The sequence below is a fragment of the Branchiostoma lanceolatum genome, chromosome 19 (genome assembly GCF_035083965.1).
Source record: "Branchiostoma lanceolatum isolate klBraLanc5 chromosome 19, klBraLanc5.hap2, whole genome shotgun sequence".
NCBI classification, from domain to species: Eukaryota; Metazoa; Chordata; class Leptocardii; order Amphioxiformes; family Branchiostomatidae; genus Branchiostoma; species Branchiostoma lanceolatum.
The window spans coordinates 11,352,495-11,364,722 of NC_089740.1; the positions used below are offsets into that span (position 1 = coordinate 11,352,495).

The window sequence follows — 12,228 nt, forward strand, 5'->3', positions numbered from 1 at the left end:
GGCGCATCCCCGTCTTCTATGACAGCCAACGAAAGGGTATGTCACCCCGTAAGAAGGGCGGTATAACCCTGTCGTAGCGAAAGCGTGTGGACTGATGATGATGATGATTTCTGAGCTGGAACCTTACCCTAAATATTTTAAATGACATAAAATGATATTTTCCTGCTAGAAATGATTTAACAGAAAGGAAAACATTACATGTAAAAAATATATTAATGCAAGTGTTATGTTTCATTGAAATTCTTACTTTTGTCTTTTTTGTCATACAATTATACAAGAAAATTGTATTCTTTTTCTCATTTCTTGGAAGAAATTTTCATCTACCTTCTTTGTATTAAGTCTGTCAAAAAGAAGTTGTGTAGGAATAAAAAAATATCAACTATATTGAGCAAAAGGGGTAACACAGTTGGAAAAAGCCTTTCCGACAGCTACACAATGTATCTCCCCATAGATTTCGAAATGGAATGACCCTAAATAGCCGAAGCAGCATTCTTTTTCCAAGTAACCTGACATGAACTTTTCCATGACTTGTTGACAGTCACACAGCATGCATGCATACAAATAGTGTCTATGGTATAGTATTACCTCAACCTATTGGGCCAACTGTTTTGATGGTTGCAACTACATAAAAGACTAACATTTGTAAGCCCACAAACATGCAAACTGTTAGATTTCAAGTCAGCGTTTTGCCTGAACACATGACTAGTTTTGATGGGTCTGCTTGTCCTCTGAATTGATAATAAAGTGTTGTTGCTTTATGAATTATTTAGTACAGTCACAGGTAGTACCTTGCACGAAGGCCTGTGGATTATAAGTGGGGTGTGCACATGTTGGGTCCGACCTTAACATGAAGTGGACTGTTATGTTCCGAGCTACTGGGGTAAAATAATGCATTTAAAGGTAAATGTCACTGACAAGGTTTATCGTGCTAATGGTCTATTTGGAACAAACAAAGGGATGCATTTTAGAACGAGGCTTGTTTATTACTAATATAATATATAGCAGCTTTAGATATTGCATATAGTAATGTATATGTTAACATGTACTTGTAGATGTACATGTATTGTTTTTGTATGTTTTATTTGTAAAGAAGAGGCCAGGCAATGCTATCTATGGGTGGTCTGATTTGAAATTTTGGCCTACGTTTTGGAAATACACTTTACAATGGCAACTACAATGTACTTAGTGGTCTTTTTCGTTTGTGACTTTTCCACACATTAACTGCAACTACGTAGATGCAATATTGAGTTCTAGTGTGGGCCATCTACACTTGCGGTATTTCACATTGGAGTCCTGGGAAATACTTTTAAAGTCTTGGAATCTGTCCGGAATCTTGATTGCCTTTGGTGTGCACACATTGATGCTGCCTTATGTACATCTTGGCTGAGGATACGTACATGTAGTCCACCCCTACATAGTAGACACATGTATGTGCTGCGTGGTGCCTTACTCATGATAGTGAATGGACAGAAAACATATCTTTTCTTTCAAATATGATAACAAATTAAGATGAATGCAGACAGAAGATAACAGCATTGTTAAAAGACTGGTTATACTGGCTGTACAGAAACAGATACAGTCATTGTTCATTGTAAGTTTTAACACAATAAAGAACTTGAAGTTGACATTAGTGTTGTTATTTTCCAGACAACGTCATCGGCTTTGATGACAGCCATCCAACTCGGGATCTCACATTCCATAGGAGGCCTGAGTTCCAAACCAGAGAGAGACCTTCTTATTCAGGACTTCTCAGTAGTGGAGAGTGTCTTCTTCCCTGGGTAAGGACAGGTCTTCTTACCTCCTTGTTTGGAGGTTATGTTTTCATTGTGTATGTCTGTCTGTTTGTTTGCTTGTGTGTTTGGATGCATTAGAGTGGCTGATTTCCATGTGTTAGGCATATCGGATACATGTACACTGTGCGTAAAAGGCAGTGGAAGGAGAGGGTTGGGCTCCGCTTTACAATACTGTGCCCAAGACACTGCGGATTTACAATGATAAGTTTATTGCAAGTTCTTGCCCGTAGGCTAATTGCAAGTACATGTAACATGGAAGGACGGACAGACAATTGGTAACAATATAGTTATATGACTATTCTAGTCTAAATACTAACACTAAATTCTAACTTATTTGGGTTTGACTTCTTTAACAACCCACTGTAGCCTGGGTGCCATCCTATTTCTACCGGGGCTCCTAGAGAATGTAGGAGCCCCGGTAGAAATAGGATGGCACCCAGGCTAAACCCACTGCCCCTACGGCCCGGAAAAGGCTATGGGACCTTTGCCTTTTAAAGACAAATGATTCCAATATTGTGCACAATGTTTAAACTTTTCTTTCATCAACAATTTTTTCCAGTGAGGGCAGCAACCTGACCCCGGCCCATCGCTGTCCAGACTTCAGATTTAAGACGTACGCTCCCATGGCATTCCGCTTCTTCAGACAACTCTTCGGGATCCAACCTGACGACTTCTTGGTGAGTATCAAACCATATTGAAAATTGGAGTCACTGATATGTGTATTGTAATGCTTTTACTATCCTTCTCCCTGCTGCCTAGCTCTTCTAACCAATAGAGAATGTGGTGCCAAATGGCTACTTCAGTGTGCATAGAATGCAAGATTACAAAGTGGTCTTGTGGTTAGGTTTGTTGACTTAGAATCTAAAGGTTCTGGGTTTGAATCCCTAGCAGGCCCCAATGTTGTGCCTGACGAAAGGCAGTTTACACCTATTTCCTCACTCAACTGAGTAACTAGTTTTGGTTGGTGATGTCCCCTTAGAAGAAACGTAAAGCTGGAGGTCCCTTGTTTGAGGAGAGCCACACCTTGCACATGATAAAGAACCCATCACACTTATCAAAAAGGGTAGTGGTCCATAATGGTGTGAGTGGAACAAACCTTACAGTCCTGTATTATAAAGCTTTGACTTACTGTACAAACTGGTGTGTCATGCCTAAAGGCAGTTTACCTGTCATGTGAAACAAACAAACAAACAAACCAAAAATAAATAAACAGAAGTGTTGTATGCTGATATTTTTCCATTCTTGTTCCCAGATCTCTCTGTGCAGTGAGCCCCTGAGGGAGCTCTCTAACCCGGGTGCCAGTGGGTCCCTCTTCTACCTGACTGCAGATGATGAGTTCATCGTGAAAACTGTGCAACACAAGGAGGCCGACTTCTTACAAAAACTACTCCCAGGATATTATATGGTGAGTGGATTTATTTTGTAGTCTTGACTTCTTTGATTCTTTCTTTCATCCATCTTACATCTACATGTATCTATCCATCAATCAATCCAATCATCTATTTTTTATATTTCAGGTTGCTCTTGAATTTTTATGTTGATTAGTGCAAACAGATTTTGTGTACAAGTGTATGAAGTTGTAAGAATTGTATGACCTATTATTAACGTCAATACACTGATCCTGACTGTCCATCAGTTCAACCAATGATAGCATAACAATAAGTGGTTCGACCAATGAGAGAGTGCCCGCATGTCTGTCAAATGTTTTGCATTTTGTATCTTTACTTTGCATTTCAATGTTTTACATGGGTGGTGGGACTATTGGATTGGCCTATCAAGTGCCTAAGCCAATGACAATGCTGTGTTTTTGTTCCTCTTTAGAATCTAAACCAGAACCCGAGAACCTTGCTGCCCAAGTTCTTTGGTCTGTACTGTTACCAGTCTGGAGGGAAGAACATTCGACTTGTAGTTATGAACAACTTGCTACCCTCCACCATCAGAATGCACCTCAGATATGACTTGAAGGTACAAAGTCTTGAACATTGTGGTATTATTTTTATTTCTTTCCTTTTAGCGGTTCTCAGTGGCAAATGTGCTAGATGTTGGCACATTGGCAACCAAATCCGCTGTGTGTTTTTTGGCACACAGTTTGACAGATTAGCCAAATAGGCTCGGTGGGCGTCACTCCACCGTCCGTGAAGGCATACTAGTGTAAAGTGCCTTTCCCAAGGACACAACATCAGGGCATGGTGAGTATCGAACTCGGGACCTATTGATTCTGAGTTCAACGCTCTAACCGTTACGCCACGCTGACGTCAGTAGATTTACTGTGGTATTATGAGAGTATAGTATACTGTAATTCACTTTATCTTCACGGTAAGAAAATTTCACGGTGTAAGGAAAATGGACATTTTCACTGAACTTTAACTTCACAGTGGCAGCAAGTGAACGAATCATAAATAATAACAACAGTTTTTTTCACGGTGATGATAAGTTCACGGTACAGAGGTGACAGTGAAAACAGTGAACTTAAAGTTACAGTGAAGGAAACAAGAATTATAGTATACTATGTATTCTGTAATTTGAAGAAAGAACTTTCAGTTACTACCTTGTACAGAAAAACATTTCAGTCTTTAATTTGCTTATCAGTAGATGGATGAAATTTCTTGGGACAAATACATTCTGAAATTCTGGAAATCATGCTTCACCTATTCAGTTACTATACCGGGTTGACCTTTTTAGAAATTCTTGAAAAATTCTGTGTCTGATCATAACATACATACTTCATTAAGAAAACCTTTTTGCACTAGTTAGTAGACATTTGTTATTTGAAGAATATTTATGGGATCATATTGTATCATGAGAAGTAATAATTTTGTATACCCTAGGGCTCCACCTATAAGAGGAAGGCCTCTAGAGCAGAAAGACAGAAGCCCAACCCTTGTTTTAAGGATCTGGACTTCATGGAAGACCACACTGAGGGCATTCTGTTGGACTCAGACAACTATACTGCAATGATGAAGACTATAGCTAGAGATTGTAGGGTGAGGATAATGATTTAAGTCATGCTTTGTGTATTTAACATGTTATTTTGTAAATATTGGCCAATATCTTTACAAATTTCCAACCAATCTATATTCCATTTGGTGAACCTTCAGCATAAAGAAGATACAGTCCTATCTAAAATAAATCCCCATCTTGTGTAATCGTATTTTGTTCTTTTGACGATTATTTATGGCCAAGGATGTTGAAAGAACTTCGAGAAGCCTTAATAAGGAGGGGAGTTTAGATAGTCTTAAGTTGTCACAACAAGACGGAACGCAGGATTTACTTAAAGCTTGGATATAGATAATGCCCTTGGTGTGATCTTGAGCTCGTGTGATTTTAATGATTTATGATTGTCATAAATGTTCCCTATGTTTACGGTATTAGAAATACTGTAAATACTGAAACTTTCACAGTGGTCTTATTTTTGCAGTGATCTCTCCACAGCAAATTCATGACACCTCCAATATGTCTTATTTTCCCTCCAACTGCAGAATAAAATCACTGTGAAAGTAGATGATTTTAAGGTAAATTGGCTTGAAATGAAAGGGTTTCACATTTGCTATTGAGGGTGAATTTTGTACATGAATGAATTGAATGAATTATGTTAATCGGTTAATCTTTTGTTTAGGTTTTAGAGAGCTTCAAAATCATGGACTACAGCTTGTTGCTGGGCATCCATAACCTGGACCAAGCAGAGAGAGAAAAAGCTGTAAGTGCTTTAAAATCCATCCTGCCCACCCCTATTTCTGAAGTCCCTTGGCCTAAGTGATGCAGTTATTCGAATGTAATGGACTATTCCACTAGTAAAGGAGGGGGTACTGTGGAAAGTTAGTTGGTCATACTTGTTTAAAATCGTACAGTCATCCATGCTGTCAAGAATATGTGATTTGAAAATAAAAGGATTTTCAAATTTTAGATAGATAAAACAAAATGTAGGAAGAGAATATTAGAGTAACTTTCGAATTTGGGGAAGAATCCAGAAGCTAGATGTCCCTTGAAACAAGCAGAAATTTGATGAAATACAACAAACCGTAGTTGAATAGAAATATGACATTTTAACTAGATGTTAACCAGCGAAACTGTGTTTAATTTCCTGTTGCCGCAGTCTTCTGTTTATCGTCGCTTTATTATTGAGTTACATGCAATTGGTTGATTGATTTTAACAGTGATTGTAGTTTTTGCTGCTCTTGTCCTTGCATGTTTTGCTATGATCATGAAGTGTGTATAGTGATGTGTTTTTATGTTATGCATGCATAAAATTTGCACTTTGTTGTTGACCATGCCAACTGTACTACTTGGTTTTCCACATCGCATGTCCTGAAAAATAAACTTAAAGTTTAGTCTTTCGATTCTTGCAGTTTAATTGCTAATATATGCCAGTGTGTGCTCAAACATTTTTGGCGACACCTCACGGGTGTAGCCTTTGTGTTCAGTCAACACTGTGCAATGGCAATACAGACCACTCAGGTTCTTAAATTTGTTTTTCTTTGTTCTAAGACTAGTGAGAGCAATATTGTATTTCAAATTTCCAAGAAATTCTTACCTCATGACCTCTTCCCTCCTCAATGAAAAGAGGCCAGTTGATTTGAGTTTTTTATGAGTAACTTGAGGCTCAAACAAACAAACAAACTAGAAACAAATAAACCAACCAAGTAGTACAGTTGAAGTGGCCCGGCCATGCTAAATGTTGGTTTCTGCTGTTTATTGTGCCTGTCCCTGTATAGCTGTGTTTCGTTCTGTCTTTCCTACTTTTCCCTTGTTTCTGCATTATGTTCAGTGTGCGCATGTATTTTCTGAGGTTGCAATGGCATAAAGTTCACTTTTTTTAATGTTTTACAAATGTACTTGTTGCATTATGGAATCAAAGGAGTCTTGTTCAGCTTTGAGTTTAGCTTTGACAAGTTTTACTTATGTCTTGGAGGTATTGCAGAATGGAGGAGCATTGCTTTTTGTTAAATCAGTTTTTTAAAGTCATTTTGTAGAAGTTTCCTTGGTGTGACATTGTTAGCTTAAACATTTAATTTAATCTGATCTATCAAGCAGCAACAATTGGATATTTGCAATTTACTCTTCTTGTATTCTAGTTTTAAGGCATTTCTGTAAGATATACAGTACAAAGGTCCAGTATTGTTTTTAGGTTTTCACTTTTTCAGTCGTCCTTTGTCTATTTGTAGGATTAAAGAAAAGAAGTACAAAGACAAAAACATTAATTTTGAAGCATTGACTGTGGTCAGGTTGATTTTGTCCAAGCCTACAGTGTGTGGAAGTTGTCAAAAACAGTTAGAAAGCCAAAGTATAGTAGAACAATCTATACAGTCTTGCTTGTCACATTATCATCAGCATCATCAGCCACGTGACAAGAGAACTCCGAGATCTGACTTAACCGGGTAGAAGAAGAGACATAGTGCATCTCGAAAGCTCCTCAAAAAGAAGCAAACTCTGTTGTTGTGTGTAAGCGCTTGAATATTTTGTCAGATTCTGAAGTAAATCAGTTGTGTATGTGCAACTATTTCTCTGAGAGATTGGTGCCATGAACATGTGCTTGACCTCTGACCTCTTCTCTGTGCTATTCTGACTCTTCTCTCTTCCCTCCCCTTCCTTCCCTGCTTCCTCGCTAGTCTGGATTGGAAGGTGCGGAGGAGGCAGACCCTTACTTGTTCGCCACTCCTATCCCGCAGCAGGCTACCCCGATGGTTGGTTCCGCAGCCTCTCCCAGTGGTGAGTCCGAGGGAGCCTCCGTGTCAGAGGACAGAGGTCAGGAGTCAGAAAGCACAGGTAGGTCAAAGGTTATGGCTCAAATGGTGAGCATGGTCAGACTCTGGAGGTGAAGTATTGAAAATGGTGGTGGAAGGTACATGTAAGTGCCTCCTAAGGTGAGAACAGGAATATTGGGCAAAGGGTCAAAGGTCAAAGTGCAGTGGGTCAAAGGTATAGGTGAATGACCCTGACCTTACTTCTCCCTGCTGTCTAACATGGTACCGTTGCAAATTTGGTGCTAAAAGTCGACCATAGCAGGTTGGAGGTTAAATCAGAGCTGGAGTGCATGGCTTGATGGCTTCAGGTGTTCAGGAGGTTAAGGTTCAAAGGCTGGAGGTCAAAGGTGGCCTGGTGAAGGTCAGGAATTATAGGGAAAACTCAGAAAACTGAAGAAGACTGTTCTACTATTAGGTGCAATATCGTCCAACCAAATTTTGGACCCAGCTACTGAGCAGTATAGGGGTGTGCAAGATGCACCAAATGGGGACTGGAGATATTATTACGACTCTTCTGATGGGGAATCTTGGGGAGATTCGAGTGATGATGAAGGTGGGTCAAAGTCAAAGTTTGGCGATGACTTTTAAGACAGAAGATGCTGGTTTGGTATAAATAAGACTGTCTTGCTCTATAACTTATAGTATAAGAAGGTGGTGAAGGGTTTCATATCCAATTTATGTCAGAAGTGATGTTCTTGCTCGATTGATCAGGTTTTCACAAAGATAGGGAACACGATAAGGTAGTTCATGGTTTGAAGTGCACATTAAATTTTGCAGTTTGTTCCTTGGGGCTAATAAATGTCCTTGGGCTAACTTACCAAAGTTGAAAGCCTCTGGAAGTACATAAAGAATGGCCAGGGGCCTTCAACGTTTTGCTGCATCATCACACAATGTACATTATGTAATGATAAACTACGCACAAAAAGTTTGGAAACTTTACTTTGATTGATCATATTTCCATTGTTTTTTTATCAATTTCAATGTATTATGTATCGTTGGAAAGCCTGTGTAATTTCCTTTCCTATGATACCCTACTCATTATAATTGCAATCTGATGGAGCGAGCACCAGGCCTGCTTACGCGAGTGGGTTGTAGAAAAAAAGTGCCCAAATTTCCATAATAGTGTCAAACACCTATAGCGCAGTGCCAAACCCATTAGTGGTGGTGTCGTCCAAATCGTGAATGGAACAATGTGTGGTGGAATGTTATGTTCACAGCTACAGATAAGAGAAGGTTTATTTCGACTGTTGGATGGGTAAATTAAAGTGTTGGGGCGGCTAGGAGAACCCTATGCTGACTGTTGCACAGATTGACTGACTGTTTGTTGGGGTCAGTGTTATAGTGTGAGGCAGTACAACGCTAACTGCCAGCGGAAAAAAAAGGCTAATCATCCTAAGCAACTTCGATGTGTCGATATAGAGACACCTTTCTCCATCCAGTCACATTTCCAAGATCCTTATCTCTGCAATATGATTATGAGACTGGGTGCCATTCTGCAAGATGATAGTGCACGTCCATACAGAATGAGTCTGTGAGAGTCATTTCAGACCACCTCCAGTACCTATGCAGGAATACAGAGGATAGAATGGCCCTCCTGCAGCCCAGATCTCAACAACAATTGAACACAGTCTCAGACTCTGTGATCACTGATCAGCTTGGGCGAGCTGTGCATGCAGTTGTGATCAACAGAACAACACTGGTCGACCTGCGACGACTCCTTGTGGAAGAATACCCAGGGGCCGCGTACCAAAACTGGTGACAAGCATGAGGAGGATGTGCCGGGCTGTGTAGTCAGTATTAAGCCACCCTCATCATAACTGAGGCTCCTTTACGCATTTTTTTTGGATGAAGACTACCCTTGGCTTTCATATTAATGTGTTTTGTTGGTTCAAGTTTCACATCACCCTCGTACAAAAGCCACGTGCTACCAGCAGAAGACAAAATACTGAATTGAGCGTTTTACATTAGTAGGGTAATTTGGGCACTTTTTTTATGAGACTCGCTTGCATAAGCAGGTCTGGTGCTCGTTGTATTAATTTACAACAATAATAAGTTAAGTATCATGGGGAAGAAAATCCCAAAAGCTTTTCAATGATATATAAATCATTGAAATTGATCAAGAAACAACGGAGATATGATCGACCAAAGTTAAGTTTCCGAACTTTTTGTGCGTAGTTTATATGTCGATAGAGTTATTAGGACTCAAATGACTCTCTAGCTCTGTTATATTGTATCTGATCCTTACCTCTTCCCTCGTGACCTCAATGAAAAGCGGCCTGCGTGCTGATTTGAGCTTATCATGAATAAACAAAGGTTCAAGCAAACAAACAAATCAACATGAAGGCCTTTAAAAAAACTATTTTCAAAAGTTAAAGGTATTTCATAGTTTCAAGTGTAATGGTTTACTTCCAAATAAGTTTTTTTGGTATCTGATATCCATAGCCTTTTTTTCTGCCAGGAGATGAAGTGTTTTAGAACTCTTTTTCCAGACTTCGTTTTGTTTAGCTTAATGTTTTGCACTGACTGATAAATTGGATCTACAAAATGATGTGAAAATCTGTGAGTAGTATATCCCCGAAAATAATTTCATCAGGTTGGTAGAACATAGAATATTTGGAGTTTCTTTTAGCACAACCAGGTAATCTCACCTGCTGACGTTTCGGTGTCTGTCAGACACCTTCTTCAGAGCTTCTGACTGGAGTACTGCTTTTCACCGCTATAAGTAGCCGATGTAGGCGCCGCCTAAAAGAAACTCCAAATATCCTGTGAGTAGTATGAGTTGATAGATGTGAGAGACATTTTTGTGGTTGCAGGGAGGGGGAAGATGGACCGTCAGAAGTCCCTGTACAGACATAAACTCACCCACACTGCAATGGAGTCCATCCAGGGGGAGTACAAGGCACCGCCCGTGGAGCCTGCCGACTATCATCACCTGACGGAAAACACGTAAGTTACCATGGCAACCATCGCAAAGGGCATCCAAAATGAGGAAAGTGTGGACCCAACTAGCTAGTAAAAATGATTGATGTGAATAAGCATGCAGAGTTCGGTGAGTTACTTTGATTTTGAGTTGAACTTTTGACATGTCTCCTCAGAAATATCGTTCCTCATTTTTCTGCCCTTTGTGATGTGTAGGGATATACAAGGTCAGTTGCCTGGTTCTTGAGGTACTATGATTTTATCCTTTAGGCCACACCAATTTAATTTCTTGGTTAACAGATTTTTATTTAAAAATAAAAGAAAATTTTAGAAAAAAAAAAAATCCTGAAAACAGAAGGCTGGCCCAGCCTCTGTTTTCATGAATTTTTTTTTTCAGGAATTTTTTTTTTTTGGAAAATAAAAATCCGTTAACCAAGAAATTAAATTGGTGTGGCCTTATTATGGAAAGAAGAAAAGTTGAATGAACATGATCATGGGGCATTACTTCAAATGTTCCTACCAAATGTATAACTAAATGTAAAAGTGTAATTTTATAAAGATGATAATCCTTTTGATATTGAATTTCAAATTTGTGTTTGAGCAGGTAAACAAAGTATGTAAATGATATTCAAAGGTGAATAGTATGACAAAGACATTGAGAATATTATGTATTGTCTAGTATTTATTGGTGGGGTGCAAACTCAGGGCTCGAAATAGTGGGTGCATGTGCACCCAAAATTGGAGCTGTGCACCTAATTTTTGACTGTGGGTGCACTAGTGCACCTAGATATTTTTGTAGGCTATAAGGTAAAGGTACTATAGTACACTAGCAAACAGTATCAGAAAAAGCAATATAACCCTTTGTTGCACTTTCTTTGATGCACTACTTGTCTGAAAATTGGAAGCTATAGAATTACAGATTGGAGTTCTTAATAATAATTATAAGAGCATTAAACTGTAATTATGTTTGGCTGACATTCAACTTTATTTTATGTGGTGCACCCAAATTTCTTTCTGTGCGCCTTATTCTCATTTTCATTTGCAAAAATGGATTTCGAGCCCTGCAACTTGTATGATAAGAAGGCCGAACTCAAGCCCCGAACCTTGTTGGTCCAAAAGATGGGATTGCTAGTCACCACGCCACCAGACTCTATGAGAAACAATAGAAACTGTCAGGAGTATGAATTTTTAAGTGTTTCCCTTTCAAGTTGCCCAGCACTCAACAATTCCCCTGCACAATGTAAATTACCCTCCCACTGAGCAATATGATTTCCCGCCGATTAACACATTCAAGTGTAAGTATGCAGAAAGTGACGGTGGTTATTGTGAAGTTCTTTGCATTGTTTGATTCTATCCTAACACTTTCATGCCTATGTTATTGAATATTGTAAATGATTGATGTTGATTGATATTGATTGATTAATTTGACCTTTTGTGTTCTCCTCGATGAGTGAACTTGCAGAGTTTTTTTGGCGTTGCCTTCAGGGCGGAGCCATTTACATTTGTACTGTGTTCTGTTTGGTTTGTGGTTTGATGTTGGTGCTTTGTTTCCATGTAGTTCGCAGTTAGAGGTCTTCTGGAGTTTGCAAGATGACAGCATGTAAGCCACGCAGTTTGCCGTGCCTGCACGAAAATGTGTCCCCACCCTCCCACCATACCTTTTTCCTTCACCCCTCCCTACACTACTTTTTCTGCATGCACTTTGTACATACCGGTAGTGTAGTCTAACACACCACCATGCTTTTTTCTCCCCACGGGCAATGTATGTAGAAGCA

General features: G+C 39.3%; 1 protein-coding gene across 13 annotated transcripts in view; it reads left to right on the forward strand.

Annotated features, from left to right (window-relative positions):
- LOC136425597 (phosphatidylinositol 4-phosphate 5-kinase type-1 alpha-like) overlaps positions 1 to 12,228 on the forward strand; it is a 38,791-nt gene that overhangs the window by 12,617 nt on the left and 13,946 nt on the right. For 7 of the 13 annotated variants that reach the window (XR_010754088.1, XM_066414522.1, XM_066414519.1 and 4 more), the window contains 10 exons: positions 1,648 to 1,778; positions 2,353 to 2,470; positions 3,046 to 3,198; positions 3,615 to 3,758; positions 4,622 to 4,777; positions 5,410 to 5,490; positions 7,400 to 7,556; positions 7,950 to 8,087; positions 10,348 to 10,480; positions 12,012 to 12,053. Coding sequence is in view for 12 of the 13 variants with exons in the window: in XM_066414522.1 (XP_066270619.1) it covers positions 1,648 to 1,778; positions 2,353 to 2,470; positions 3,046 to 3,198; positions 3,615 to 3,758; positions 4,622 to 4,777; positions 5,410 to 5,490; positions 7,400 to 7,556; positions 7,950 to 8,087; positions 10,348 to 10,480; positions 12,012 to 12,053 (1,253 nt within the window). In the remaining variant the exon portion in view is untranslated. The remainder of the gene's footprint in view (positions 1 to 1,647; positions 1,779 to 2,352; positions 2,471 to 3,045; positions 3,199 to 3,614; positions 3,759 to 4,621; positions 4,778 to 5,409; positions 5,491 to 7,399; positions 7,557 to 7,949; positions 8,088 to 10,347; positions 10,481 to 12,011; positions 12,054 to 12,228) is intronic. The other 6 variants (XM_066414517.1, XM_066414518.1, XM_066414515.1 and 3 more) reach the window with 6 other exon arrangements.